Source organism: Accipiter gentilis, chromosome Z (genome assembly GCF_929443795.1).
Source record: "Accipiter gentilis chromosome Z, bAccGen1.1, whole genome shotgun sequence".
NCBI lineage: Eukaryota > Metazoa > Chordata > Aves > Accipitriformes > Accipitridae > Astur > Astur gentilis.
This window is the reverse complement of record NC_064919.1, coordinates 52,087,345-52,113,432: the sequence shown is the minus strand read 5'-3', so window position 1 is coordinate 52,113,432 and position 26,088 is coordinate 52,087,345. Positions and strand designations below refer to the sequence as shown.

The following is a 26,088-nucleotide window of genomic DNA, read 5'->3' as shown; positions in this document are numbered from 1 at the left end:
AACCAGCCAGTCTAGCATTATTCAATTACACTGAAACAAAGAAGAAACTGATGATGAATTTAGATGCATTGTAAATTATTAATGTAACTATTATTTACACAAAGATCTCACTTTGATTCTGGTTTTCATGAAGGGATTTTTCACTCTTTAAAGATGTAATGTTATTTACATAACTATTTTTGCATGTCAGTGGTTTCCTTAAAGTAAATTTTAGGAATAAGGTTGAAATTATAAACTGAATGCTGCTTGTAATTACCCTGTAGTAAGCTAAAACTGCTTTTGGAATGTCCTTACTTTTGTTCATTACAGCAAATGTGTAATTGTTATGACAGTTTCGGGGGGCTCTCTACATAAAATTGTCCATTTAGAAATTCTCTTAGACACATCCAATTTTTTTCTCCCAAAACATTTTTACATGTGTCTTGGTTTTATCTTTTTAGCTCCTCTTTCATGGAAATACTTCAGAGCATTTGTGCTTTTTTTTTTTTTTTTTGTAAGTTCATAAGAAAGGTTCTGCAAAGTGCCATCTTTTCTAAATTAAGTGGGTTTTGGGTATTTTTTCCCTCTGGTAGCACAAAAAGATATTTGTTATTATGTACATCAGATAATATTAATCATACGTTCAGAATATCTGAATGATAAGTTTTTACAAAAGTTTTAGAAAAATTAAAATTTGGAAGACTTTAAGTTAAGCATAAATGGTACTTTTTACAGATAAACTGTGCCAGAGAATACTAATACATCAGTAGTATATGCAAGAATTCCGACTTTCATATGTAGAAGTAAGAGTAGTAAAAAAAAAAAAAAAGTAAAAACAGAGCTGCTGAATGACCTTGTATAAAAAAATAATCTAATGAGCATGCATTTTGTTCCTGCTCTGTTAAGCAATGTCCCTTTCCAGTCTCGCAGGGCACATTGAAGTCTGGAACATCTTACTTGTATCCATCTTAAAAATGAAAAAGCTAAGTATACCCTACTTAATACTTTTGCCAAACTCAATGCAAAATTGTTTCTGCAACCGTCCACCTTTGGCACAGAGTGTAATGAAACAATCAAGGAATTCTGTGAAGCTGTTTAGGAAAAGTCTGTTCCCAAAAGCATCAAGAGAAATGTAATTTTCGCCTCCCTCTCCTTCTTTAGAAGCATACAGATTATCCTTTCCTGACTGCCTTGAATAAAAGTCGTGTTGGTTAATTTGCAGCAACTATAATCTTTGGTCACACTATTCAAAAAGAAGTAAAGACAGTTTCTCTAAAATATTTAAAAACAAACCAGCAAATTTTCTATTCTACCTTTTCTTAAGATGCAGCAGAAGTGAAAAGATAAACCAGAAGGGATTAAAGTATGATAAAGCAGGATATACTGCCTGACCTTTGCAGAGTTTGCAAACACAATCTAAGACAGCAGAGGTTTATCTAATAATTGAACTAAACTATGTGCCAGTATGAGACTGAAGTCTTCTAAGGATTTCATTGGATGTAAATTGTATGTTTTTTTCTTCTGAGGTCACACTGCTGTTATCACTGTGTATGCATGCTTTGAAGAAACCTCTTTGTGGGCACAGTATATAATTCAAAACTCAAAACACACCCCCAAATCTATGTATTCTTGAGAGAAAGCCACTTTTCCTGGACTCACCACAGTGTTCCACACCTGAACAGCAACATTATCTGTAGGTAGGAAAAGCTGTCTGTAATGTATTTAAAACTTAAATTTTATGGAATTTTAGTTCAATTTCTGGGCCTTACCTGTAGTTTTTGAAGGCTTTGCATTAACAATATTGAGAAGAATAGATTCTGCTATATTGTAGTTTTATTAGAAATTTGCTGAGCCTAATAAATTGAAAATCAGGCTATGATGTCACAGTTATAAAGGCTGGAAACAGAGACAGACAATGCTCTGTGACTCTGTGAGACTAGAATTCAGCTCTTCCCTAGTCCTAGTCCAGAATTCTGCCTGGAATGAAACATGATCAGCTAGTTAAATATGTTTGGTCAAACTTTTGGTTACTAAATGGGGAAATCTCTATGTAATTTTTCCTCTGGTAAACTACTGATTCAGCATTGCTGCTGATATAAAACAGTTCTCAGATTTCTGTTTTCTATGCTGTCAGAGAAGTTGACTTGGAAATAAAATGAGGAATTGCCAAATGGTAAACATGAAAGTAACTGCCCTTTTAAAATGCATCTACTGCAAAAAAAAATTTATTATTTTATTTATTTTTATAGTTTGCTGCATTGAAAACTTACAGCATCCTGAAGTCAGTTTCGTTAACAGAACTACCCTGTAAAATATATTTATCGTGAAACTGTGCTGTCATTACAAAACAAAAATAAAGCAAAATACCTTTTACATTTATATTGATCTCTGAGGAAAAATTACAATAGACCTGTTGAATTATTGATGAACAAGAGTTGAAGTACATTGCATGTAGGAAATGAGTCTCATCCATAAATTAAAGAGAACAGTTGGCATGAACTAGAACTATGAGAGTTGTATTATATTGCTGTCAAAATGTAATAACTTAGAGATAGGTAAATTCTAGAAAAATATATTATACCGAAAAAATTGTGGAGACTACATGAAGTTCATAGAATATACTTAAAATCAATACGATTTATATTGCTGTATCATGTAGAAATCCTAAAAAGCATACTTCTGTATTAAAAGACAGAACCTGTATCACAAGGATTAGCATGTTCCTGTAGTGTTACAAATAGAGATAGTACGCATATCTATAAGCATATCTAATATATTTATATCTGATGGTATAATACAGTAATAGAATATACTTGTATGTATATTACAGTAAACACTGGAAGATACTGTTCTGTAAATTTTACTTTATGGATTTCATGTGATAAGTAGGTTATTTTTCTTCACCTTCCCTGTGATTTGATCAAACTTGCCTTGTGCATTGAATCTTATTATTAGACAAAAAAAATAGAACTCAGTTTGCAGTTTTTTCCCCCAAAATTTCCTATATATACTATTTGAGACCTGGAAAAGCTCAACAAATACTGTCATAATAGGATTTCCTTTTGTGCTCACAGGAGTGTCTTCATTGAATTCTGTGTGATCTGGTCGTTTAATTATAAGTATAGAGCTAGATTGGGTTCTTGAACCTTCTCTACTATGTGGAGTTTTGTGGATAATATATGGTTTTGTCAGATAATATTTATTCACCATCAAATTTCACCCCCAAAAATGCATTTATTTGGGAGTATTTATCCATATGTAGACAAGAGATTACATTTCAGCTCTGGCAGTCTGATTTTCTCATGGATTGTCATAGAATACCATTTTGGGTTGCAACTGGATCAGTACTCTTAGGCTTGTTCAGTGGAGTGGTCCATGAATTATTCATGATTAGTATTACCAGTATTAACTATGAAAGTAATTTACTAACCACTTTATGCACATGCTTATTTTCATGGAATTCAATGAAATTTCAAGACCTCCTGGGTATGGAGGTAAAAATAAGTTTTATTTGCTTTAGTCTTAAATATAGAACTCTCTATGGTGAGGGGTTCTTTTGTGTTTTGAACTTGCAGGGAAGGAATTACAATAGAGAATGTAGCTGCATAATTTTTTTAATATTGTATGATTTAGTATTCTGATAGACTATGCAATAACACCTCTGTGTACCATTCTATATAGGTGCTACTAAAATGCAAGAAATAGATGCCTTGGGTTTCTATCAGCCATATATCCTACCTTGGAAGTTCGTATTCTCTCCCTGGGTTTGCAATTGTCTTTTTCACGGTGGATTTTTACCTAACTGTCTCTCTTTTCTCTCTTTCCTGACCTAGGTAAAGGTTTTCCTGATTAAGTTCTTATGAAAAGTTTTCAAGAGTCCTGAGAAACTGGGGAAATACTTTTGCATTCCATCGTATTGTGAACGTTTAAGGAGTTGATTCTCCTGTACTATCCTAATGCATCCTTTTACCTTACTTTCCTTTCCTTTGCTCCTGTCCTGATCTGTTAAATAAATTTCCCTCATTGTGAAGTTAGGGTACATAAGGTTGGTGGAGTAGAGTACTCATTATGGTTAGCAAGGTAGATGCATGTAATAGGTGAATTGGTAAGAGAGAGTTTTGTTCCTTATTTGACGAGTTGGATTTCCTAAGAAGTTGAAGGAGTGTGTCATGGGATTGCAAAAATGGCTCTCTGACCTGAAAGTATCTAGAAGTCTTCTAAACACATCCACTCATTTTTGTTGTGTGCCCCTGTGCAACAGTGGTTGCTTGTATTAAAATGCATGTAGGAGATTAAATTCCAAAAATTATCTTCATCATGATTGGTTTTACTTAGTATTTGGATTGGAGCTAAGCACTGTCACGTGGAACACAGTGTAGACTCAGTGTCTCAATTCATGCCTTAAGGTTAAATTGGTGCATATAAGTACCACTTAATCATTTTCACTAGCTCAGAATCTCACGTACCATGAAATTAATTTTTCAGTTGATCCTTCACATGAATGATAACATTATTTTTTTCCCCAAGATAATGGTTTACACCTTACACATCTATTCTATTTGGATATACTATGAAATATATGACAGTCTTTTTGCTGTTTGTTTTAGAGGTAAAATCTTTCAATCATTTTTTAAAAATTAGTGGCAATGTAAAAAATCCAAGCCAATGCAAGAGGATATCTTCAGTCATTGACAGCTATTCTAAGCTTTCAATCATCCACCACAGGCTGATTGAAAAGTATAGATCATTATGACCTCACAGTGTTTTTAATGAGGAAATCATTACATCATATTGAAAACCAATACATTGCTCAAATTCCTGTTGAGCGAGGCTGAATGGCTGTCTCCTGGGAACCAGGGACTCTGAAGAAAAATGAGAGTCCTAGTAGGTAATGAGCTGAGCATGAACTCCTGTTGCCGTTGTGAAGAACACTAGTGTTGTCCTTGAATCTATGAACTGGAGGCTATACAACAGGAGCAGAGAGAATATGTTTTCTTTCACTTGGTGTGGTTTGACTGCTCCTAGAGTGCTCTATGTAGCTCTAATACCCAGAATCCAAGACATTGATGGAAGTAAAAAGCATTTGAAGAAGACTGATGAGAAGGATTTGAAAATACAACATTCCAGAGAACAATTTGAGGTTTTCAGAGAGGAGATTAAAAGGTAACTTAAGTTTAAATACCTAAGAATAAGAAGTCTGCTTGTAGAGTCTTCAGTCTAGCAAGAGAAGATTGAAAAAAGATTCAAGGACACAGAAGTGAAACAAGATAGAATCATACCATATATGAGGTCTGTAATTTTTATGTGACTGTAATTGACCATTCCCAATTGGAGTCAGAGAACTGCAGTGATATTGGACAATTAATCTAAAAAGGAAGAATTAGAGAGAAATGAGCTGCTTGTCATTTGCACTGGGCAGAGTCTTTCTAAAGGGAATAAAAAACCTTGTGTTCTGTACGAAGCATAAAAAAAATAGAGACAGGAAGAGAGAGGATATGTTTAATGACATGAGCTGAATTAATGAAAAGTACAAACAGGAAGGTATGTTCTCAACTTCAGTAACACTGTTCATTTATCTGAAGAACTGATGGAGGAAATGCATGTACTTCACAGAGTACAGCTGGGCAACAGTATTTTTGTGATGAAACCCAGAATGCATTTGATAGTGCTGTGGTGAAGAGATGTAAACATGGATGATAAATTTAAGAAAAGTCAAACCAATGCTTTATAAGGGTCTAACTGAAGCCAAGGAGGAGTGCTATAATGGTGTTCAAACATCAGGCTATGAAGAGGAGAAATTCTGAGACAGGGGAAGAAGCCATCACCGCTCAAGACATACAAATACAGAGTAACGGCACAGGGAAAATGGGTAATGAAACAAAGGGAGTAACCTAAAGGAAATGAAGGTTCCACAGTGTGCCACAGGAACATTAAAAGAGAGTTAGTCTTTAGCAGAAGAAATGCAAAGAGAAGGAAAAATAGCTTTTGTGGTGTAATGTACACAGAATTTAGGATTACATTGGTCTAGTACAGCCCTTCAGAGCTGCTGATTGCAGAGCTGAAAGAAGACTAAAGCTCTTTAATTGAGGTAGTGCATAGCTTGGTAAGGAAATTCAGAAAAGAAAAAGGTAAATAACTATTTTTTAATATTTCTTTCGTATTCTTTGTCTACCTGTAAGGAAACAGTTTTTTAGTGAGGCAGTAGTGAAATATTTAAAGGAGAAAGCTTTTCATTTGCATTGGGAGCATAGAGACAGATTAACCTTTTTTCAGTCAAAATCTTGATAAAGGACTCAACTTGAGATATTTTGTTAAAGGCTTAGCTACCAAAGAATAAAAATACTTACTCTTCAAAGTATTGTTTTCAATAGAAACTTTGGCAGAAAAAAAGAAAACTAAATTTACTATGAGAAATAAATGAAGGAAAGGCATTCTGATAGATAGTTATTTCAATTAAAAATCTACAGGTGCTGCACTTCCTTGAAGATACAAATTTTACAAGCTCTGTCACTAAAAAATAAAATTAAGATAATCATGAGGAAAGCTAAGCAGTAGGAGACATAAATTTCTGTTGTTTCCTTAGGAAAGCCTATACTGAGGCCTGAAACTACAGGTAGTATATGGTGATTTACAGTCTTAAGACCCCCTAATTTGAGTAGTTTCCCTGAAGGAAAGTTTTCTGATGTTCTATGTTTTTAATGAATATAATTTTGATAAGAAGGCATTACATATAGCTTAGAGTGCATTTTATTGCAGCCCACTGTCATACATATTATTGTGTACAGTTCAAAAGGTATTTGCATTTTATAGTAAATTCCTCAAAAGATTATGAATATTGGATTGTCCTGACTGTGTTTTTATTCTTATCTCAAGAATTGTAAAATTTTAGTCTCAGTTGCATTATTCAGCTGCTGCTTTGTGATATTTGTTCTTACTTTTCATAAAAAGGAGTTTAAAACTTCTTTTTATATACAAATACATATTTTCTTATTTACATATATTCACTGCGTATCTCTAGACTTGTGTTTACACTGGCAGCTTTTGTAGTTGGCATCCTGTGTAGGGTATTCAGTTTATATATGTCAGATCCTCAAGGGCCATGGCTTTTGTCAGATGAAGCACTTTTGATTTTGAGGCTGATGAAACACAGTGCTATTATTGATCTGTGCATGACACAGCCTGTCTCTCTGCTGGCAGAGTGTAGCAACATTTATCCAGGAATTTGTGAAATGTCACTCGGATCATGTTCATAAGGTAAACTGTGCAAAAAACAGGATCCAAGCTGAGAATCCATGAGGAATTGGACGTGACTCTCTTATTCCTTCATCCTATCTTCTAGGTCAGCCAAGTGGTATTTGTTAAAACAATGTATGTGTTTTGTATTAGGTGTTGAAGAAAGTATGATTATTACTATGAACACCCTGTACAATATAGTCATACTGCTATTTTACTCAGATTTTTAGGTCACTTGGAAGAACAATATTTTAAGTCGGTGAAAGTGATCTAAGTATTGCAAGTCTATAATTTCTGTTCTGTTTGTAAGAAAATGATGGTTCTTGTACAGCTCCAACCAGGCAACTCTGCCTATATTTTCTAAAGAATTTAACTTTTCTTGCTTCATTTTGCCTTTAGAGATGTGTGGCATTAACATGCTTGTCATTACTATCTCAGTAAGCAATAGTGGTCAAAAAGGGTGTGTGACTGTTTCTAGACATAAACCTGCCAAAATACTGATATTTATGTTTTTTTTCTTTATAAATTATCATTGAAAAAGGCTGCGCATTTTTGTTAGTATGAAAAGTATGTCGTGTAAAAAATGCAAACTAAGGAAAGTGATAAAAAAAGCAAAATTCCATTTACCATTTTTCTGTTTGTAAATGGTCAAGTGTGACTTTTCCAGACATTTTTAAAAACTAGTGTTTCAACAATAGACTCACTGTTATCTGCAAATGGATGTCGCACCTTCTTATTAAAAAAAAAAAGGTTGTTTTAAAGTCTAAAAAAGACACAAAAAGCTGCAATTCTTAATTTTCATTTTCTGTTTATGAAACAGTTCTAACAGTGACAATTTGAAAGTTAGCCATTAAAAAAATAATTATTGTGATACTTGCCAACATTTTTCAATTTTAAACATTTACATCTTTAGAAAAGTCTCTAGATAATTTGATTTAAAAATCAGTTACTAGATAAGGTAAGAAGAAACAGGTTATATTGAAGTTAAAGGTTGGAGTTTGGCTATCTTGGGATTTTTTTCCCAAGTATAACCAGGACTTTCTTTTATTTCTGAAAGATAATTTCTGTAGTTTGAATTCCCTAAAGCCAAATCAAGATTTAAATGAAATATCACTTGTGAATGACCACTGAAATATACTTAGTCTCTAGTTTTTAAAATGTTTTCCCATCTTTCTACATAAAAAGTATGGTAAGCCAACAGGAGGAAAGTTGTTGTTGGTCATGAAAATATATTTGCATACATGATGCATATATTTTTACATGTTATCCCTCCCTTTACAAGATCGATATATGTGAGATGCAAACTCATGAGTTGTGGAAAAAGCCAAAATCACAGTTCTTTGGTTTGGGGGACAGTTTGGGGTTTTTTTTGCTTATGGATATGCGTGTTTATTTTGCAAAGGTCCATAGGTTGGACAAATACTGGTGTGTTTCTCAGTAACATGAAGATGGTATTTCATAGCATGAAAGCCACGTGCTTGTCAAATCTCCTGCTTCTCATAGTAGAACCATTGCCAGCTTGTCAGGCATTATTTCTTACAGAGAATTTCAGAGAGGACATTTATTTTGCTATTCATTAGTGTCAAGGCACTCTGTGAAATATTGTGTCTTGTTTTGGGCACCACACATAAAATACACATATTGGAAGAAAGAAACAAGAATTCTAGGAATTTTTGAACATGTCAACTATGAGAAAAGATTGAAGGAGTGTAATTCATGAAATCTATAAAATAACAGAACAATGGTAAAGACTGAAGGACTGTAATAACCACTTTCCAATGCACAAAAGATTTTTTTAAAGGGCTAGTGGTCAGTTTGTGCTTCCATCTCCTTTAAGGAGAATGGATTTAAGTTTTCAAGAAAGGTGATTCAGATATAAGGCAAATTTTCTCTCTGAGGGCACTGAAGAACTGCAGAAGGCTGCCAGGAGAATATTCTCTGTGGTTAAACCAAAATTTTCAGGAGTAATCTACTTATACTCTTTTGCACATGTGCTAAATTTAATGTATTCTTGACATCATTACCAGTATTTCTCTTGTAGTAATTTTTTTTTTTCTCATTCTCAAATGGAAGGACGTTTTTTAGGTAACTAGCACAGGAAAAAATATCATAATACTGAAGACTTTGAACAATGGAGCTAGCAGCTAGTCCTTGCACACTTTTACTCCTTGGACACCAAGTTCATCTTTTCCTCCATGCAGCTTATTACTCACTGGTTTCTAGTAAGATGTAACAGTGATCAGAAAGCAGGACCATAACAACAGCTTTCACGTCTTGTCCTTGGGGGAACAATGTCAGAAAGAAACATATTTGGTCCTAGAATTGTTTTGAACTCCTACAGATTTCAGAAGGGCAGTCTTCTCCTTCACCAGTTCAGCACTGTTAGGTCTTCTGCAAAGCTTCAGTTTCCTGTGTTTGACCCTATTTTCTTACTGATCCCTAACTGAGATTTCTTTGTCTAGTTTATTACACAAAGGGAATTGGCATTTTTGTTAGAGCTTGCATCTCACTCTTCCTCATTCCCACAATCCCTTGTTTAAGCTTGTTTGTTCAAAGCTAATGCTTGTGCTCTGTTGTCCTGGCTACTCCCTTTCACTACAGGAAGAAACTTCAAAAGACACATCCATAGCCAGGAGTACAAAACAGAAGAGTACAGCCGTTCTCATCACTTTACCAAGGAAGATGCTTGAGCCTTCAGACTGCATTTGATTTTTTTTTTTCTTTTTTTTTTTTCTTTTTGGTCTCTCTAGGCATAAAGGAATAGGAGTTAAGAACTAAGTAATCTTCAACAACAGTAGAAAAGGAAAGTGTTACAACTAAGACTACTTCTGAGACCAAAAAAAATGGTATCTGGGAACTACACCTGAGATTTCTTTTTAAAAATGGTTATCTACAGCATTCCCTCCTTGGGATTGTCCTCATTTTTCTCTGCCTTAGATCCCAGTTGTTGCAGGCAGTGAGTACTGGCTCACAGGATTATTTGGCATCCCTACAGAAGTCAGACACTATTAGTCTCCTTGTAACCCTAAGGGAAGAGTTCTTGTGGTTTTGAAGCCATGTTTGTTTGCCTCAAGTGCCTGGACCTCGTGGACTCAGTTACTGCTACAGGAGGTAGAAGAATATTTACACTTCCTTACTGATGCTTTCCACCATCTGATTTGCTCTCCTACAGTTTCAATGGCAATAAATGAGGTAATCATGGACTGTTACCATAGCTTGTGTCATGTTCAGGTTTATTTTTTTATCACTCCAGGCAACCTTTGATACCTAATGTCGCAAGAGCTTCAGTTTCTGTCTCAGTAATGGAGACTGTATGACTAGCATGTCTCACAAGTTTTGCAGGCACTGGGAAAGGATTTACTTCTTGGTGGCTGAACTGGCCTGCCTGTGCACAGTTTTCTGTTCGTTCACAGATTCAAATGCAGTCCTGTGGTCTTTAGGGTATTATGTCCACCAAAGAGAAATGTGTGACTTTGTCTGTTACCTCAGTGAAGCAAGCAGAAGAGAGTGAGGGAAGTACTAGAAGACAGCAGCTGTAGGTCTGGTTCAAGCTGGGACATTGTATTGCAGGGATTAGGCACAACTACAATGTTGTCCTCAGACTGTTCATGTGTGTGAAAACAATGAATTGCCCAAATGAGTCATAATATTGGTGATAACCATGACAAAGGAAAAGTGTATTTCATTTTATACATTAGGCTGAAAACATGGCTTTTTCTTGTTATGGTTCCTTCAGCTGTTTAATATATAATGTAAGGAGCACTTTACCCTAAACTGTTCATTTATGCCTGTAATTTTAGCAAGGGTTCCAATGATAACATAAATTACAAATTAAAGATAAGGCTGTGGGGGTTCATTTGCAAGAAACTAGGGATGAATTACCACTTTAATTTATATGCATTACATTGTAGTGGTAATTTTTAAATGCAATTCATGATTTTGAAAAATATCCCTGTCTTTGCATCCTCCCCAAAATACCTGTCATCAGCTTCCTCATACCTCTCAGAAGTAGCTAGCAATATGCCTTTATTTTCTTATATAGAAATGTAAATAATACATTAATATTTGTACAGTATCACCTTTATGTGACTAGAAAAATTCCAGGTTTTTTACCTTTTTTTTTTCCCCAAATCTTTGTTGCATATTTGTATTTTTGTCCTGGTCTGTGAGAATATTGGACTTTTCCAGTAATTAATTTTGTTAAAACAGTTTACACTTAGAATGTTTTGCTTCTACACAGCTGTCTACATTAAAATAAATAAATAAATAAATAAATAAATAAAGCTTCTAAGGACATTTTTTCAACTTTTGTTGATATCTGAAGCAGTTATAAATTAGATGTTTAAATAATTGTATAAAATTAAATACAGAGCTATCTTTATAAATTTTGTTCCTTGAATATTGCTACCCACTTCTAAGAATACCTCTGAAAAATTACTCTGAGGTAATTTTTACCTCAAAATACTTCTATCACTTCCTCAAACCTTTGTATCTCTCAGACACATTTTCTGTAAGTTGACAGAAAATGGTCTTTAACAGTTGAAAAGTTGAGATTTAAGCAAACGAAAACAATACAGAAAGAGGAGGCCAGAGTATGGGAGATGGAACAGCTTTCCCTACAAGCACAGAATTCTTGCCTCCTTATATTTGAGATGCGGAGATATTTCAATAGAAAATGGTTCACTCTTTAAAACAGATGGAAATGAGGAGGGGTTAAATTAATATTTCACCATTCTTTCAGCTGTTTTGTTTCTTTCTTGCTTATATATTCTTTTAAAAATAATTGTAATTTTTAAAGATATGAAGCTGTATGCTTCAGAAATAAGCACGTAAATCAAAAGAAAGTTTAAAAACAGTCTTTAAAATAGCATTTTCATTTTGGTTTCTCTCTATTTTATGTGAGCTATACGGAAAACAGATGGAAGCATTATTAATTTTTTCCCCCAATGAGTTTTAGTGCAGCATATTTGTATGTGTTATCTGAAACATATGAATACTTAGTATTGCTGCTGTTAAATTCGTAATGAGTTGTAGGGATTGTGAAATTCCCTGACTGGCTCTCATGCAAGTAGTTCATTTGCAGTGCTTAGATGTGTTAAGATTAAGCAGGGGGAATATGGCAAGCACTATCCCTGACCCTAGATGAAAAATTCAAATTTCTAGCTTTATGAGTTTGCCCCAACTCTTGTGTTTGGTGAAAATCAGATAAATACTGTGTAACCCTGCAAAAAATCTTGCAGTAAAACCTGGTCCTAACTGTAAAAGATTGCATGGATTCCATGTCTTATATTGAAAATTCTCTAGTAAGTAGAAAGACATGGAAATCTTGGGGCAAATTTTATGCATCAGATGGAAGCCTTTGCTTGTATATAGCAATACTTGATGTGCACAGGCATGTTAGTGTTGGAATACCCAAGACAACTTGTATTTGTTTAAATGGCAATGGTGGGTACATAGAAACATTGGTTTTGGACTTCAGCCCGATCTTCGCAACTGGCTTGCTATAACATTCAGAATTTTCAAGCGGGACAGTATTGTGATATGTCTCCAGTTGTATTTTCATTTTTAATTTAATTGTAGTAAAACTTATTTGAATGTACCATGTTGTGTCTGCATAGATATTAATGCTTCAAATAAATTAAACTACATATGTAAGGTATAGTATAATATACTGTGATCTTAAATATCTTTCTTTTTAATAAATATTAATTTTTTAAGTTCTGTAATTTTTGTCTGGAAATGTTAAGGCCTTGCAGACGAGGTCCTGCACATCTGTATATTCTGGCAGCTTGCATCTCCACATTGGAAACTCAGTCCCTGCAAAAATTAAAGCACATAGTTGTGATCATATAATTGATCATAATGAAACTACTTCTATAAGTAATGTTACATACATAGTTAATAGTCCTTATATTACTTTGAAATTTGCAAGGACAGATGGAGTGCTGCATCTGCTTTAGTACGAAAGCAAGACAGTGTTCTTAATATGTACACAAATTAGGCATGAAATACAGCAATATTTACTCATACAGAGACATTAAATGAAAGCAATAGAAAAGGCAAGCTAAAATAGAATTTCTGCAGGTCAAACCCCTTATCTTTGAACTAGCATCGTTATACAGATTACATGTTTTAGAAGCATTTTCATCATATTAAAAAAATTGTTACCTATATCGTTACTAAGTTTTTTCTTATTTCCATAATTTATTTGAAAAATCATTGGTTGCACAATGTGCAGTTCTGTATTCAGGCTTGTCTGTTTATAACAGCAGATGATTTCTTGGAGAATTGGGCCAGAATATATTAGTCCAAATCATTTATACATGAGTGTTTGTGTGTTTCTCTAGAATAGATGTATGTGTTCTGGTCTTGATCTATGTGGTATTATTATTCTTTACAAAAGGAAAAAAGACAAAACAAAACAAAATTTAAAGTGGACCTATCTGCTCTGATTTTATTGATTTTTTTTATTTATTTCATAAGATGCTGTAGCCAGATAAAATGTTGCAATATTAGGCTTTTATAAGTTGTAGAATAATTTGAGCTATAAATTAGCTATAAAATAGCTAAACTAAAATTACAAGTAAAACATTTTTTTATGAAGTGGTATTCAGTAAATAGCCCTTTATAAATGATGATTACTCTGATCAGTACTAGCAGATGATTAAGAAGACATTCAAAGACTTTGATAAAAGTCTTTGTTAGTGATTACAGCTGTATTCCCAATAATAGCTGAATTTATAATTTGTGTGTGTGAAAGGGCCATTTGTAGATAACAGTGTAAACATTGTAAAGCTGATGAACTGCAAATGTGTTACAGTGACATTATCAATAGGACAAGTATATTTTTTCTTTAGTAAAATACTTGAGAAATATACCTCTTATCTGCATGCTGATATCTGTATTTCTCTGCTGGGAACTAATTTAAACACTTCATGAGAGATTGACATTTTCAGTGCCTTAAACATCCTTAAAAGCTGCTTTGTTCATTGCAAACCATATTTAGTATGACCTCATAATAATGTAGCACACCTCAAGTGTCATGGCTGTCTTTACTATGCACATTGGAGCTGTGTTCATCTATACTAGACAACTGCACTTCAAGGAAAGATTTTTTTTTTTCTTGATAGGCAATTAGCAGTAATTAGGAAGATTCACTTCAGTAAGATGTCAACATGAGATTGTTTAAAAAAGTTGAATGTCAGTGGCTTTAAAAGAAGTTGTGGTTTTTTTCCCTGACACATAGGTATGGCATGTGAAACATGAAATGTTAATTTAACTTTTCTGCTTATTATTCATGCACAATATTATTTTGTCATTCAGATATTACACTGACAGAGTGCAAAGGGTGTTAAAATAGTGCTGCTAGAATAAAAGGAGGATTAATCTACCATTGGCCAATTAGCCAAAGGGTACTTAATGGTCTCTAAAGGCTACTGAAGTCTAACAACTAGCTAAAGCACTGGCAAAAAGTCCTCTATATTACCTTCATTTACTTGACATTTTGTGAAACAGTCAGCTGCTGATAACTGCATTTGGCTGAAAAAAAAAAATTATAACTCACTGATACAGTAGATTTTACTAAAATTTCAGAAGAATAAATGGCAAATAACTTTAACATTTTAGAACTATTTCTTGCTTTTGGGGGGCCTTGTTTCAATTTAGGGATAGGCTATTAAGCCACAAAAGACTTATGTTTCATATTTTGTCTTCATGTCTGGAATACTAAGTAATCAACCACTTACAGCACTTGCATGAAAAAAACTTTCACTGAGGATTTGGAGTTATTTGCCTTTTCTCTATATGACCACATTAAGTATGCAGCACAGTTGGCTTTATAGTCTGGTATATATCTTTTCATATTTTCAGATAGCTACATACCACCTTTATTAATTTTAGCTTATTTTTCTGTGACCCATCAGGTAGAGGTAGGTTTTGATTCAAGAGAACAAAACAGGGTCAAGGTTAGTGGGACTGACTCAATAAATTTTGCCTTGGATATTGTAAGTAGGTTTATCATTATGTTATAATAACATTTGATAGAGTGTGTAAAATCATAAATACCTAACTCAGTGCCTGCAAATATGTTTTGTAAGTTCTTTCAAGGTTTATGCGTGCAACAAGTACTGCTTATCTTGTATATTTTTCATGGTCAAGCTAAAGCTGTGAGAAAATAGCATTCTATTTAAAACCTTCAGACTGTTAGATTTTAGAATAGAACTTGGTACAGTAGCTATGCATATAACAAAAGTATTTTATTACCTACTGTAGCAAGGTTTCTTAGAGAAAAGAATAAGGAATATGTTGACTTCAGGTTCCTTATATGCACATTGCAGTGTTTTCATCTGCCAGGATTTTAGCATGGGAAGCTTCATAGCAAATACGATTTTTACACATCTGAGGATATTTATATTAGTTATAGTTGGATTACAAAAAGAGTAGTAAAATAAGGTTGTGTCATTGCTTAAAAAGGGTTTCAAGAACACCTGATTTACATCCTATTTTATAATTTTGCCTGGAAGTACATGCTATATAATATATTCTACAAATATAAATGCGTGGGATCACATACAGCAGTGGCAGTACAGTATCAGCCACCACCAACAGAAATGTCATTTTCATACATGCCAGTTGCAGTAGGAGGGTGACTCTGCTGTAAACTGAGCTAGAAGCTTCTCACAGGTTCATTGTGATGCCAAGGAGCAATAGGCCGTTCCACGAGCTTCCTACGTTAATCCATTGGGCCTTCCACGTAGCTGTCTTTCTGAGCAGAGGGATTATGGTAAAAAGCCTTGCTGAGTCACTGGAAGTTTTGTATTGACTACATAGAAACTGAAATTTTCATCACTTATCCCTTTGTGTACAGCAGAACAGAGTGTCATGGGTATACCAGGAGCAAGGAGATTAAGATAGATGGATGTTAAAATATTGAATCTATAAACATCTGTTAAACCAAAACACTCTGGAGGAGGTGCAGCAGACAAAGGCCGCTACATCGCGGAGGAACAGCGGTAGCCTGCCTTTACCAACATCTGGTCTAGCTGGTGTTTAAGATTCTACCTTTCATCCTGGTGACCTCTTCCCCTGGAGTAAATCCTTTTTACTCTGTCACTCAGAATTTGTGTGCATGGTAGCACACAAGCACACACCCCACCCCACCCCCCATGTCTAAAAAAGAAAAGTCTTGACCTAAAACTTAGCAAGTGGTGAGGGACAGAGGGTAATGAACTTGCTTCTTAAGTACATTAATGGAAAGAATATCTTTTAGGCATAAATACCTTGCTGGGACAGGGGGACTGTTTTTCACATCGTACATAGATTTATATGGAATTTTCACATACCGTTTCAATATATTGCAAGAAGAAGAATGATGCAATAGAATTGTCAACCCTATAACACCATTTACATTGTGTCCAGAGCTGTTAAGAGACAACCTTCTTGATATGTCTGATTGCAACTGTGTCTCTGGCTTTATCTGCTTTTGCAAGTTGAGGGGTGTTTGTCTTGTACATCATACACTGCTTTCACTTCAACCTCATAGTTCTGATGCTGTTTCTGAATTTATGTACATTCATATTTTAAATAATTTTTTTCTACCTCCTCACTTAAGTAAATTCTATAGCCAGTGTAGCACTGTCCTCTTTGGCACCTGTCCCATGAAAGCCCTTTCTTTTTCAATATATTTGCTGTCATTTTGGGGAATCTGGCCGCTGCAATCATGGCATTTTAGACCAGATGCATTTTGGTGGCAGCAGTAGCCTAAGAAACTTCTGAGAGTCACAAGGTATCTTGGGCAGATATGGGGGCATTTGTAATTTTAATCAGAGCTATTGATCTAGCTATGATTTTTTTTTTCTTTTCTTTTTATGAATAATTTATTATAGAGACACTGAATCATAAAATTCCGCATGTAGAAATATTGGCTATACTGGACAAATTAACCTAATCCTTATATCCTTCTGTACTATATCTTTCTCTACTACTACTGTTGTTGCTTATTAAAGTAGTCTTCATTTTGTGTTTTACTCATACTATTAATTGTGAGAATAATATATTAAATTAAGGAATAGCCAGTTAGAAAATACATTAACACTATTTATCTTGTGTTCAATAATGACAGCAGATGCAGAAGAGAATGGAAAGATTAACCCCTATACTAAGAACAGTACTTACCTCAGATACATATGTAAACTGCCCATTGGCTTTAATAAATGCACTTAAGTGTGAAATACTGTTAGAGTTTTGACTTTATAAATACAGGATGCTTTTTCTTGTATCCATGATATTCTTTTAAGCTAATGCAAAATCTACAAGCATTCTCATGTCATTCATAATGGGAATAAACATGATGACAACTAGTTTTTCTTTTAATTGGGTATATATGTAATCTTCAGATGATCGGTATGGAAGTGTATGTGTATATAATAAACTCATGTATATAAAAAGTTTTTTCTAATAACATCAAACAGTGTAAAATATATTTTTGAGTTAAATAATAAAATGCTTGGAAATAGAACACTATCTTTAACTTTCTCTCACCTCTGTTTTTTTGTGTACCAGCATATAATCAGGCACAGATTTAGTAATTTCAAGCTGTAGACTCTTCTCCAGTTTCTTATAAAGGTTCTTCACAAAGAAAGGTTTTTTTGCCCTTTGAGAGATTTCAATATCGTTTTGTATAATTGTTCCTTATGTAAAGTACTGTATTACAATCTTCTTTGCAAAAACAAGATAGTACTGTAGTTGCCCTCCTAAGAAGCAGAGAGTTGTTAGGCCATTGGTGGCTTTCAACTGACTACAGATTCGTGGAAGTTAACTAGCATGAAGATTATTTCAGTTCCCCTTTTCACAGAACGACATTCAATATTATTTAAATTAAAACAAATATTTTATTTAAAAGATTAGCTCTATAAGGAGTACTGTGAAATATATTGTTACAAAGATTGAGTAAGTCTTGTCAGTTGTCAATCAAGTGCAACAAGACTGAGAGTTTGTTTGCATGTTATTTATTTGAACTAAATCCCTAACAAGCTTCGTCTGCTAATTGGACTTAGCATTTATGTTGCTAAATGAGAAGCATTTTGGCTGCAGCGTAGGGTGGTAAGACCTACCCAGTGGAATAAACAACTAACATCTGTTATCCTGTCCTGCTCCAGCTTGGCTTTTACCACTTAAGTACCTCAGCCTTAGAGTCAAGGTTATGGAATATGTGGTTCTCTGGCTATGGTGCATATATATGAAAGGGAAGAAATAACACAACATGAGTAAAGACCAGCCAACCAGAAGATATTTAGTGCAGCTGGTCCACTTTGCTTTAACCTCTACAAGCCCTACAAATATCAAAGCAAAAGCCAAGAGAAGGGTGTATGTTTTATAGCAGTTGTCAACACAGCAATTCAAGTGAGCTTACAGTGGTCACCATTAAAACGGATTTGACATTTAACCACCTTTAATACGCATTGGTGTCTGAGACACCTTGGTATTTCTTCATGCTCTGTGTAGAAATAATTGCTGAATCCCAGAGAGGCTCTAGGTAAACAGGCTTCCACAGTAACTACTGTTACAGTTTTGTATGATAATTTTTGCCTGTCATGGTAAAAATAGAAATGTGTACAGTCAAAATCAAATTAGCTTGCATTTTAAAAAAATTCCCTGTTTTTAATGTTAGTTGATTTCTCTTTCCTGCTGGGTTTGATCTTCGCGTGGGCTAAAGAATTCAACCAAACAGCTATGCAATATAATTACAGGTAATATATATTCTTTCATTTCTCTTGAAATCTGAACCAGAGAAGCATCATATGATCAAGGAGAAATATTTTTAGGATGCAATTGTGATTGTTTCTTCTATTTGTAAAACAGGTGTTGACCTCCAACCTGGCCAAGTGGCAACAGGAGAAAGAAGATTTACAAGGAAAATTGAAGTTGAGAGAACATCTGTCTCAAACTGCTGGCAAGAGTGATGCCATACCATCTCCTTCAAAGAACCCTGATTTAGAGATTAAACAGCTGCAGTGCAAACTAAAGGTGACAGAACAGATTATCTAGTGCTGAGGATAATTTGTATGAACAGTATTTCATAACTGGGTCAAGCAGATATATGTATACTCACATGCATATAATTTGTCTGTCTTAGCCAATGATTAGCAACTTGGGTGTTAGATAACCTTTGGTGTTAAGTAGACATGTAGTCGTGAGCAGGAGAATTAAAAGTTACAGTTAAAACAATTCTTGCAGATCAAATAGGCTGGACAGGGAGGCTTTCTGGGTTTCACACAATGATTAAATGCATCCTGTTGGAAAGTGCTGTGGAATTACTGCAATGAGAATTGTGTTGATTCCTTGCTTCCTTTAAGAAGGAGGTAAGCAATAGCTATCTGTAAAAGGGGAGCAAAGGCTTTGATGTGATGGGGCAGCTCAGGTAATGTAACAGTGTTATGTTACCTATATGTCACTACTATTCTTGTCTTCAAAGAGATGTCCTTCTTTTTGTATTTGTATTTTTGTAGATTAGCTGGTAGGAAAATACTAACTTGTTGATTTCATTTTTCATTCTCCAGTGATTCTGTTATATGTGGGTGATGTAGGTGCTGGACTGTATTTATCTGAGAGCTTTTTCAGGAGGTGGCCTGGCTTGAATATAATAATTCTTCCTCTCTTCTCACTGGAGGAAATATATGTGCAACAGAACGTCTTAAAGTTGTTTTTTTCCATCATTTTTGTTTAATATTTGAGGAAAAAGAAAAGGTCAAAATGGTATAGTTTCTTGCTGCTAGAAGAAATAGCACACTAGCAAGCTGGGTGCCAAAGGCGCAACTGCAAGAAAAGGCCATACATATATGAGCAATAATAGCCAGCTCTGGCTCTGAGTCCTAGATTAGCTGTGCTAGCGCACGAGATGCAGGTAGTGCTCAGACCTCTTAGCTGTTGATGGTAATCATGGTATTACAGATCTTGGCTATACCACACTGAATGTGTAACATCTAAATTCAGGGATTAGTAAAGGTAGGTCACATTAAGGAAGAGATGAGGGCAGCAGGGAGTAGCCCTGAAAAGGGCTTGATCTACTTTAATTATGAGAAAGAGATCTTGAAACCATTCGTGCTGACTTCTTGAGTGTTGATTTCAGATTTGGGTTTGACTAATCTGCTTCTGTTGCTGGTGAGTGGTGATTTCTGTTAATTAGGGCTGTTCTTTTTAGATCTGTGTCCTCATTATCCAGAAACCTAGTAGTCAATTTCTCTATGAAAGTTAGCAAAACAAAACATGAGGATTTTTTTTTAAAATACTCTGCGTAACACTCATGCTAGAAGCCTACTTTATTTGTCTGCTGCATGTGAATTGCAACATATATTGCTGAAAAATCAAAGTTTTTTTTTGTTTCTGCAGCAGAGGAAACATATAGCAAGCATATATAAATCTGATGTCAAAAATCCTAACATGACTTTTAATTCCTTCTTAAAGATATATGACATTTTTAATGTAAAAAATAAGCTATGTATGCAAAACTACATTTTAGAGTAAACATAGTCTGTGACCCCAAATACAGATTAGTAGAGTAAATTCACTAGTTGCTGAATTGGGTGAGTTTTGACTGTAAGTGCCTCAAAAGTAACTTAAATCAAGTTACTGAAATTCTTAGCCTTATTTTGACCTAATAATTTTTCAAAAATTTAAGGCCTGCAAGTCATTTTTAGCAGAAGAAATTGGTAATAGTTGTCAACTATTCCTCCAGGCTATCTAGCATACTTAAAAAGGAGATACAACGTTATTCCCCTAAATGTCTGAATGTGAAAGCAGCAAAAGCTTTATAGCTCAAAGTCTCAAAATACCTGGGTTTGTTAGTTAATTTTTTTTCTCAGAGCTATCTTTGCAGTGTTTGTTTATGTTGTATATAAAGACTCCTTTTATCTTTGCAAATAGGAAGAAATGTGTTTAAGTGTGGGTGGTGAGTTTGGAAGCAAAATACCATAAGCATATGTCATTGCCTCTGAGCACGTGCAGAGGCCCATCTAAGTATTCAAGTTTGTATCTGGTGTGTACACAATGTAACTGGGTGCTGTGCTTCACCGTAATGAAGCTCAAGCTCAACAAACAGGTCTCGGGAATATTCTGCTACCATACATCATTTTAACAATTTTCTGGTTATACCTCACATTATAATAATAGTAAATAGACTAGACAAGTTATTAAGAACAATATTTTACATCTAACTATGCACACAAGAATATATACTCCCCTTGAGGTGCACAGAGTTATGTACAATACTCCCATTAATGTTAATAGGTGTTACAAGTCTGCACTGAGCAGAGAAATTCTCCTGAAGTATCCTTGTTTACAGCGTGTCTGATCTGTTCGCTTATTGTGTATACCTAATGAGTAAAAAGCTTTAGTACAGAGGTTGAACCTGCGTGCATATATGCACACATATATGTTGTGCTTACATTTAACGCGTATGTATCTTTTGGCAACACCTTTTGGAGTTCTGAAATCTCTATATGCGGTATGTTTGAGCTGCCATTTTCAGCAATGGCATTCAATGCATATGCTCAGATTGCTAAAATGGCTACTTAGTTAAATTTTGTATTTTTATTTCTGTAGAGTGATTCAGTTGTTCTGTATTTACATCTTAGGTAGATAATCTGTGTGTTTGCATGGAGGAATTGAAGCTTTTTTTTACTTCCTACTATATACAATGAGAAAAGGCCAACAACTGTGTAATTCTCCTTCACTGGAATTACACATGCCTGAAAGTTAGGATGATAGATGTAGAAGTATTCCATTCAAGGATGTAGTTCAGATGAAGATCCAATTTTATTTCTGTTCTGTTCCCTTTTCAGCTGACCATGCTATGCAAGAGAAAGTATGGTCCTGATAGGTGCACTGGGCTTGCAGGTATCTTGGGGTGGACATCTGTTAATCATACATTCTTAGAGCAATGGAAAAGTACTGATTTTGATCATATTTTCCAAGGAATGTACTTCTGCTTAAGTGTTGCTAGAAAGTAAGAATGCTCCTTTTGTGCCAATTTCTAAGAATATTCATAAACCACATGGAAGTTTACACAGGTAATTATTTCAAACAAATTCACTGTTGACTGCAATAATATTCAGTCTGCTTTATTTATGTTTTAATATTTTTTCAATGTAGAGTTCAAATAATGAAATCACTAAGCAATCGGCCACCATTAAGTCACTAAAAAAAGAATTCCAGGAAAAAGAAGAACGGATTCGGGCACTACAAGCCAAGTATGTTCACTCTTCTATCCGTTGTGTTTGGTGCCACCCAGTGGCAGCTGTATCATTAACCGCTCTTAAATGGATTTTGTAAGAGAATGTTTTATTCTTCTTTTTATTGCAGTCTTGCAGACTGTTACAGGGGATTTTTTTTTGAAACTGGAGCAGTACATGCTAAAATTGCATTTTATTTAAACTGATGAGTGATTAGCTAGCTACAGTATCTGTATTGCAATAAGAATACCTTAAATCAAAACTCAGACTCTAGAGTAGAATATTTCATCCTTGATGTAAGCCTAAATGAATTCCTCAGCACTGTTAAACATAGTCTTTCAAATACAGTAATTCTTTGCCTAAGGGCTAAGAGACATGTCAAGGTTCAGATGCTCAAACAAGATTAAATATCCAGTCTTACATTCATAGAAAGTTCAAAAGGACAGTCGTATTTGTTTTTATTTGAATTGATTAAGGTTTTCTACTCGTTTTGAAATTCACGTGTATGGTTGTGAAGTATGCAAGTGAGATTTTTATTCTACCTTCTTGAACTCATATAATACTGTTCTTCCATTACATTACTATATAAACATAAACTATTATTGTATTGCTTGCCTGTCACAGAGTTTCCCTCCTCTAACCATTCTAATTTTTTTATTTGTAGAAAGAATGCAGTTTACTTATCTGAAATCAGTTCATTTAAAAAATGGAGAACTCTTAAAATTGTTAAATTGTGTACATTGTGTATTTTCTGTTTCAAAGTGAAACCGAATTTTTCCACCATAAATTTTAAAATAGTTACTGGTTATCATGCTTCCTTCATAAAATAGATACTGTTTTTTCACAAACTGCAAGATATAATCACCAAAATAACATTAATAGTATAAATGTGAAATAGATGGAAGAAATTTTAAGATGCACTGTTTTCCTGCGTTTTTTTTAATGTTATTGACATGGTATCAACAATGTTATATTCCTAAACATATTACCATCATTCATTTTGCTTTCACTAAAAAAAAAAAAATAATCCAGAAGTCTGAACATTTCAGTTACTGCTTAATATTTAAAATATTAATTTATATCATAATGGTGGAGGCATTGTATAAGGCATAATTTTCTCACTGAACAGAGATTATGTTGTAGTACATGAGAGTTTCTTTTTGTGAGAAGTTTCTGAAAAATGCTGATGTTATTTCTAGGTTTTGCAGTTTTTAAGAATTATTATCCTATCTGACATATGATAGGCTAGAGATTTTTTCATGTATTTCTGTGTATTAGTTGGTTGAAAGGAGACTTCCCCCTTCCACTTTCTTTTGAAAATAATTTTGTACAAAATAGCGTTTGAGTGATACCTGCTTGAGACATCAAAGAAAGTTAAGTAATTAAATTTTGTGTGTTCAACGGGTTTTTTGCCTTTTTCTGATAATAGCTTAAGAAGAATTACTATGATTTCAGATCAGACAAGTTAGAGCATAAACCACAGCAAAAAGCAGATCACAAATAAATTGCATATTTAGAAATAGGTCTGTTTAATAAGAGACTTGAAAGTGGTTTTAATGGTTGAGAATAGGGTAAATTGCACGAATTGCATCAGTTTTTGTTTAAAAAAAAATATTCTAAAACTACAGGAGCGATAGTTTGTCTACTGCATTTATACTTTTTAGTTGTTTAAAATAGTTGCATATTAACAATATTTTCTAACAGTGACATGCAGTGTGACTTCTTCCCTTCTAGGATTTCTCGATTGGAGAGGGACCTTAATATGAAAAGACATTTGGTAGAAGACTTAAGGTCTCGTCTAAAAGCAAATCAAGAAAATGAGAAAACCTCTAATGAAACATTAGAAAGTCTTGAGAGAAAGGTACTTCTTTCTTGCTATTGATAGTTTTAGGAGAAGCAAAAGCTGGTGGATTTACAGAAGTTATTTCAACACGCTGTGCATACTAAATCAATATATTGCTTTAAGCAAACAACATACAGTTAATTTAAGGGTGTAATTCCCTACACTGTGATTTGTATGAAATCAGTGTATGGTGATAGCTTGGATGGATTCAGCATAATTTAATGTATGTTCATAAGAGGTATAATTAAATATTAAAGTATTCAGAACACTGAATTGCAAGGATATGCTCTAAGTAGTGAGATTTAGTTTTATTCACTGTAAGTTCATAAAATACAGTAGACCTGAAACTAGGGTTATTTTACATGACATGCTAATGAAGTCCATGCACCTCTCCTGGCTATCGTAGTTAAATGCTTTAATATGTTAATCTGTTTTCTACTGCAGTGTTACGAATGATTCACAGTTCTTAGCTTAATGTAATTCTGTCTATGTAGGTAGAGCTTAATTTCCATAGCAAATTATTTTCTCCTGCAAAATTCTAGGATGATTTCACTGAAGCTAGGAGATCTTATATATGTTTTGGCATCTTTCTATATTATCCAACCAATGTATTGCACTTTGGCCTCTAATACCAGAAAAAGATTATGATATTTTCTTGTCTGTGAGGTTATGCAGCATCTGACCCCGAAATTAACAATTTACCAATTTTCTTCTGTTTTCCTAGAACGTGGGTACTTGCTGAATATCAAAAGCGCTATCTCTGCTTGCAGTCATATAGCACTTTCAGCTCTAGGGAGAGCTACTGTCTTACCCTCCATGCCAAAGATAAGGTGTTATTAAGAAATCCACAGCCAGAGAGTGGGAGCATAAGTAAGCCAGGGAGCTAAAGTATGAAATGAGAAAAATACCTCGTTTTGGTTTTAGGTGAAAGATTTAGAATGGAATTATGTACTTTACTGCTGTTCTTTGGGTACTTTAAGCACTGCATTTCTCAGATTCTAGAGAATCAAATTCCATACATTAATTTGATTATTCCATGTGGAAAATCAGCGTGATAAATGCTACATTATCTTCAGCAGAAGATCAAAGAAATTCCCTGTTACTTGATATTGTCAGGAAAACTTTGTGATTAATAATGTCAGGAGAGCTGAATGATTTTCTAGGAGCATTGGTCTGTTTCATTTTACCCCAAATCAGTGTTTGCATTGCATGGCAAAATGATAATAATTATCTAAGAGGCTTTGTAGGCTATTAACTTGTACACAGTTATCATTTTCTCAGCTGAGTTTTAATTAATGTTTTTACCTCTGATAGAAGAAATGAGTGGAAGTTGTGGTTTGCTCCCTTTTACATGCACCATAACAGTAAAATATATATAAACAAATGGCTCTGCAAATTAAGAGCTTTTCTTTACACTTAATACAGGTCAAAACTATATTTAACAAAATTGTGTGCAAACTGATCTCTGCTGGGTAAGCAGGAGAGATTCATTAAAGTCTGTAATTTCAGAAAAAGGTACTTTAATCAAATTATTTACATAGTACAGGTATGTTTATGCCATATAAGTAAGCTTAGTTTTTATTTTGATTTTTAAGTTTTATATCTTAATAGTCAGTCGCTCTTAGCCTTTCATTATTTCAGGTAAAGGCACTGGCTGAAGACTGTTCAAACAAAAAAACTTCCATTGACTCACTGAAACAAAGACTTAATGTAGCTACAAAAGAGAAGTCTCAGTATGAGCAGATGTATCACAAGGCTAAAGATGAGTTGGAGAAAAAGGTACGTTAGAGTTGTGACGGCTCCACT

At 34.2% G+C, this 26,088-nt stretch overlaps 1 protein-coding gene across 1 annotated transcript in view; it reads left to right on the top strand.

Moving 5' to 3' along the window:
• CNTLN (centlein) overlaps window positions 1-26,088 on the top strand; it is a 198,432-nt gene that overhangs the window by 144,083 nt on the left and 28,261 nt on the right. Inside the window, exons 19-22 of the mRNA XM_049794315.1 lie at window positions 19,072-19,236; window positions 22,360-22,457; window positions 24,174-24,300; window positions 25,924-26,061. Coding sequence (XP_049650272.1) covers window positions 19,072-19,236; window positions 22,360-22,457; window positions 24,174-24,300; window positions 25,924-26,061 — 528 coding nt within the window. The remainder of the gene's footprint in view (window positions 1-19,071; window positions 19,237-22,359; window positions 22,458-24,173; window positions 24,301-25,923; window positions 26,062-26,088) is intronic.